Source organism: Sinocyclocheilus grahami, unplaced genomic scaffold (assembly GCF_001515645.1).
Source record: "Sinocyclocheilus grahami isolate Dianchi unplaced genomic scaffold, SAMN03320097.WGS_v1.1 scaffold2071.1, whole genome shotgun sequence".
In the NCBI taxonomy this organism is placed as follows: domain Eukaryota; kingdom Metazoa; phylum Chordata; class Actinopteri; order Cypriniformes; family Cyprinidae; genus Sinocyclocheilus; species Sinocyclocheilus grahami.
In genome coordinates this window covers 105,928-112,014 of record NW_015507250.1, presented here as the reverse complement: position 1 = coordinate 112,014, position 6,087 = coordinate 105,928, and the positions used below count along the sequence as shown (strand labels likewise).

The window sequence follows — 6,087 nt, the reverse complement described above, 5'->3', positions numbered from 1 at the left end:
CACATGAGTGGCTTGTTCTTCCAGAATCAACACTTGTGTGAACAGGGGGAGAACTGGATTCCAGAGACAAACTAGAATTTTCTAAGAGTTAAAAGGAAAAACTAGTCAGGGAACTGGGTATTTTACATTTAGAAGTCAAGTTCTTAGAGGGAAGAGACCAACATTTAAAAATTGGTTTTTACAGGTTTAATGCTAGACTTCTAACGAGAAGGGGAAGAACTGGATTGTATAGCATCACTAGCTTTCTCCGGTTTATAACGGTTTCTCAGAGGGAAGAGAGCTAGACTTCTCAGTGGGGAGGGAGGAACGTGGTTCCGTTGGAGCACTAGGTTGTTCAGGTTTAGAACTGGGTTTCTCAGTGGGGAGGGAAAAACTGGGTTCCGTTGGAGCACTAGGTTGTTCCGGTTTAGAACTGGGTTTCTTAGTGGGGAGGGAGAAACTGGGTTCCGTGGGAGAACTCGGTTGTTCAGGTTTAGAACTGGGTTTCTCAGTGGGGAGGGAAAAACTGGGTTCCGTTGGAGCACTAGGTTGTTCAGGTTTAGAACTGGGTTTCTCAGTGGGGAGGGAGAAACTGGGTTCCGTGGAAGCACTAGGTTGTTCAGGTTTAGAACTGGGTTTCTCAGTGGGGAGGGAGAAACTGGGTTCCGTGGGAGCACTAGGTTGTTCAGGTTTAGAACTGGGTTTCTCAGTGGGGAGGGGGCTAGACTTCTCAGATGGAATGGAAGAACTAGGTTTCACAGGTTTAGAACTGGGCTTTAAGAAAACGCTTGGTTTCACTGGGAGAAGAGAACTTGGGATCTCTGGCTTAGAATGTTGTTGCATAGGAGCACTAGATTTCTCCGGTTTAGAGCTGAATTTTTCAGATGGAAGTAAAAAAATGGGTCCCATCAGAGCTCCAGGTTTCTTAGGTTTAGAACTGACCTTTGAGAAGAGAATACTTGATTTCACAGGGAGAGGAGAACTTGGGGTCTTTAGCTTAGATCGGTGTTCAGTAGGAGCTTTGGGTCTCTCAGGGTTAGAGCCAGACATCTCAGAAGGGTAGGAAGAACTTGATTGCTTAGGAGCACTAGGTTTATCAGGTTTAGAACTTGACTGTTTAGATGGAAGTGAAAAAGTGAGTACCATCAGAGTGCTAGGCTTCTTAGGTTTAGAACTGGTCTTTGAGAAGAGAATACTTGATTTCAAAGGGAGAGGAGAACTTGGGGTCTTTAGCTTAGATCGGTGTTCAGTAGGAGCTTTGGGTCTCTCAGGGTTAGAGCCAGACTTCTCAAAAGGGTAGGAAGAACTTGATTGCTTAGGAGCACTAGGTTTAGAGCTTGACTTTTCAGATTGGAGAGAAAAACTGGGTTTCTTCACAGAAAGGGAGCTGGACTTCTCAGAAACAAAGGAAGAACTGGGTTCCTTAGGATGTGCTTTTTTTACAGATGATTGCCAAATGCTGCTTTCCACTAGAGCAGTCGGTTTTCTCAAGGAAACAGACGAACTTGACTTCACATGAGCCCTGAAACTAGGTTTCTGAGGGAAGTGAGAATTGTCATGTTCAGTCGGTCCTGAAAAGAATATTTGAATAACTGTTAGTTACAGAGATGACAATATAAAACAGTGACCATAAGTTCTCTTCAATTTTAATACAACATGGTAGCTAAACACATCATCATGGAAACATGTATATCTTTATGTTAATGAACATAGATAATTTACAACCAAACCTTTGTGTTTTTGCAGTAGTTGCCCAGCATTACTCCAATCAGACACATGGGAGACACGTTCAGTTGGAGTACAGAGCACTAGAAGAAGACTCAAGGTTAACAAGAGAAACACATTTTTTATATCTATACACTAAAGTTAATTTACCTTCACTCCATGAGTGATACAAATACAATAAAATAATAAGTTTAGAAGAACCCATTTTGCCCACAAGTTCTACCATTCAGTTTGTTTGTCTAACCAGGCATTTTAAAGATAAGCAGTGACACAGATTTGCATCACCTGGGATCCCCATTAACGAACAATTGTGGCATTGTTTCATCCTTGGGTGTATTCCAGAAAGCACGGTTAACTTACCATCACATATACCCTGAACTCTCAGTTGATTAACCTAAACCAGGGATCCTCAAATCTGGCCCATGAGATCCACTTTCCTGCAGAGTTTAGCTCTAACCCTAATCAAACACACCTGAGCATGCTAATCAATGTCTTCAGGATCATTAGAAAATCACAGGTAGGTGAGTTTAATCAGGGTTGGAGTTAAACTCTGCAGCGCATTGGACCTCCAGGGCAAGATTTGAGGAACCCTGATCTAAACTTTGCTTAAGTTGGCTGCACACTAGACGATTTTCAAACCCTAAACTATTTTAAAACCATGGGAGACCACAGACATGAAGATGGTTTCAACCGATTGTTAGCCTTATAATCCTCTGAACGCGCACACCAAACGATTCCAGCAGACCGCGAGACCACACACACTTGATGATTGTAGGAACGGTTTCACAGTGACACTAGATCTCATGGAGACTCACAAGATGGAGAACTATCGGCGTTGTCAGCTGGCTCTCCCGGTGTGTGTTCTGTTGTACAGTGAAAAATATGCGCGATGTATTCTGCTTTCTTGGCATTTTTATGGTTGCCAAGTTTCAGCTATAGAAGCATGCAATATCCGGTAAGTGATGCTTGCTCACTTTCACTGGCTATCGCGGGTATCACGTCAGAGGCAGCCAGATCAAGAGTCAGAAATATCAAACATGTTAGATATTTACGATTTAAGTTCGGCGACACTGTCTCGATCAGGAGCAGTTAAATAATCGTAATGACACCACACAGAGGACGAAGAAAAAATTGTTTGACAAGCCTCAAATCGGGCCACGCCCCAGATCTTTCAGAAATGCAAAGCGGGCTTAAAATCGGCCGTAAAATACTCTAGTGTGCAGCCAGCATTACTTGAGATATGGTGGTTCCAAAAACATGTCTGGGAGTAAGTTCAGTCAACAGAGTATGTTCAAGGTTAACACACGACATTCTAAACAGAGTGACGAGTCACCATGGAAACCGATGCTAAGAAAAAGCACGCCATGCTGCATGTATTCAAAGATGCATATTATGCAGACAAGTTGCATATTCGAACACAAGTTCAGGTTGATTATCAGGTTCCTTCCCAAGGGGTCGATGTTTGGCTACTTAGTATGGTCCAGTTAGCCCTTGCTGGAAGATAACTACACCACTTTGGTGCTAAAAGTACCTTTTCTCTATGGACATTTAGAACAGGCTGTGCATTCTCTGATTAAATCATATTTTTGCAAGCAACCTATTAATTGCATATTTCATTATATTAAAGTGTATGTTTTCCTTGTGCCAGCTTTTTACTCTGTGTACCTGCAGCTCGTGAAAAATCACTTACAGCATCTTAATTTCATTAAACTTATATGATGCTATGGTAAACTTCATATCTATTAGTGCATGAATGGGCATGTAAAAGTGTTTGTTAATGGGGAGTCTAGGTGCTGTAAATTTGTCTTTGGTTGTCTCATATGGTCTAAAAAAACTTTGAGTATGAACTGAATTTCTTTTCCTTGCAAAATCATTATTTCTTCTTGCTGTATAAAAGTATTTTAATTCAATATTTTCCTTTTTTTTTTTTAACGCAGAAAAAGTCACAATGCAAAGCACTCCAAAACAGTCTGATATTTTATTTTGTATTGTGGCAAACAAAAACATGAGCAAAGTCACATTTAATTACCAACACGAGTGGCATGTTCTTCCAGAACCATCAGGGGTGTGAACAGGGGGAGAACTGAATTCCAGATACAAACTAGAATTTTCAGAGGGTTAAAAAAACTAGTCAGGGAACTGGGTATCTTACATTTATAAGTCAATGGAAGTTCTTAGAGGGAAGAGAGCAAAATTTAAAAACATGTTTTAACAGGTTTAATGCTGGACTTCTAACGAGGGAGGGAAAAACTGGATCGTATAGCATCACTAGCTTTCACAGATTTATAACAATGTCTCAGAGGGAAGAGAGAAAAACGTCTTGGATGGGAGGGATGAACTGGATTCCATTACAATGCCAAGTTTTGCAGGTTTAATGTGGGACTTCTAAGATGGTATGGAATAACCTGGCTCCATATGAGCACTAGGTCCTTTGGCTTTAGAACTGGTTTCTCAGTGGGAAGAAACTGGATTCCAGCTTCGCGGGAGCTGGATTCATTACAGAATCTTGGATCACAACTGGATCACTACTTTTACCCCCAAAATGCTTGTTTTTTAATTCGCCTCATAAATCTGGTCGCGGGGGAGGCTTGGACCTTGCCGGTCAACTGTGATAAATGACTATCGGAGTTTTGAGCTGCAGCTATTTACACTGGATCTGAACTTCCAACTTTTGGTTGCTCTGATATACCGCCCCCCAAAACACAACACAAACTTTTTAAATGAGTTTGCAGACTTCTTGCGGGAATTTACACCGAAATATGACAAACTGTTGATTCTTGGTGATTTTAATGTTCATGTATGCTGCACAGGGCCAAATAATTTATTACTCTGTTAAATGCATTAGATCTAGAACAACATGTGAATGTCCCCCCTCACCAGTTGGGACATACACTTGATCTTGTGCTGACATATGGCTTTTCCCTGTACAATCTTGAGGTATCTGACCATGGGTTTTCTGACCATAAATCTGTCATGTTTTCTGTTCCCTGGGTTTCTAATACTCATAAAGTCACTAAACTTACCCGTCAATCTAGATTAATCACCTCTACTACTAGCAAAGCCTTTTCATTAGCTTTTTGTGAAGCTATTAAATCAGTAGATTTCAGGCAATGTGACTTGAGTGCAGAGGAGTTCCTGTTCAGGCTTAACTCCCCATGTGTGGATGTCTTAGATTCAGTTGCTCCTGTAAAATCCTCAAAACTTAAACCTAGATCTGAGCCCTGGATTGATGACAACATACGCTCTCTGAGACAGATCTGTAGGAGAGCACCAAATTTCCTTTGAAATTTCAAGAGATTCATTATTCAAATTTCAGAAGGTAGTCAGAGCAGCGACATCCAGGTATTTTACGGCAATTATTGACAAGAATTACCACAGACCTAAAACTCTTTTTACTATTTTTAATGCTGTTTTAAATCCAACTGTTTGTGAGTACCCAGATGTGTCAAAAACTATGTATGATGACTTTTTATTAATAAGATCTGTGATATCAGGTTGGGGATATCTCCACCTGCTTTTGATCTTTCTATTTTTTCTGTTTGTTCTGTTGAGTTCAGCCAGTTTGAACCTATTTCTTTTATACATCTTCAAGATACATCAGTGCTATATAAATAAAATTGACATTGACATTGACAAGAGAGCTAGACTTCTCAGTGGGAAAAGAGGAACTGGGTTCCATGGGAGCACTAGATTGTTCAGGATTAGAACTGGGTTTCTCAGTGGGCACACTGGTAGTTCCTACCACATAAGTTTGTGACGCTGTTTGTGAATGTTCGTTTGAACTATGGTCTTGGGAAACACTGAATCGTTGAACTATGTAGGTAACGACAGAGCTTGCGACCATAGTTGGCTAACGATGCTTTTGGGAAATGCACCCCAGTTTGGCACTCTAACCAGGCATTTCAAAGATAAGCAGTGACAGATTTGCATCACCTTGGCACCCCATCAACAAACAACTGGTGGATTTCACCTCACTCTGTATTTACCACTTGTGATTTCCAGTTTAGAAATACAGTTTTGACATTAGACAGACAGGATTCAAATGAGTCTTAATGAGTCTAAACTTATATTTACAAGAGTTAAGTTATAAATGTATGTTTTCCATAGGGTTTGAGTGGTGTCCTGTCTGTTTTGAACAATTCATTCAAACAATTTAAAAGTGTTTTTGTTTCGTTTGTAATTTTGTATGTTGGTTTTGTCACTTGTCATTGTATTTTGGAAGTTGTATTAAAGCACACTGGTAAACCTCACCAAATCTATCAGTGCACGACTCCGCATGCAAAGTATTTGTTAATGGGTAGTCTGAAAAATTCTTTGTTCTTCATTCTTTAGTATGCGGTATGCAAAATAATTATACATTTTTAAATATACTACATTTGATGA

At 40.3% G+C, this 6,087-nt stretch overlaps 1 protein-coding gene across 1 annotated transcript; it reads right to left on the bottom strand.

Moving 5' to 3' along the window:
- Nucleotides 1–236: 236 nt before the first annotated feature.
- Nucleotides 237–1,926, bottom strand: LOC107573936 (zonadhesin-like). The gene is made up of 3 exons (XM_016260397.1): nt 1,855–1,926; nt 1,710–1,787; nt 237–1,550 (listed from the first exon to the last, which is right to left on the bottom strand). Exons 1-3 carry the CDS (start codon nt 1,907–1,909, stop codon nt 253–255), a joined length of 1,431 nt encoding a protein of 476 aa, XP_016115883.1. The 5' UTR covers nt 1,910–1,926; the 3' UTR covers nt 237–252.
- Between the last annotated feature and the right edge of the window lie 4,161 nt (nt 1,927–6,087).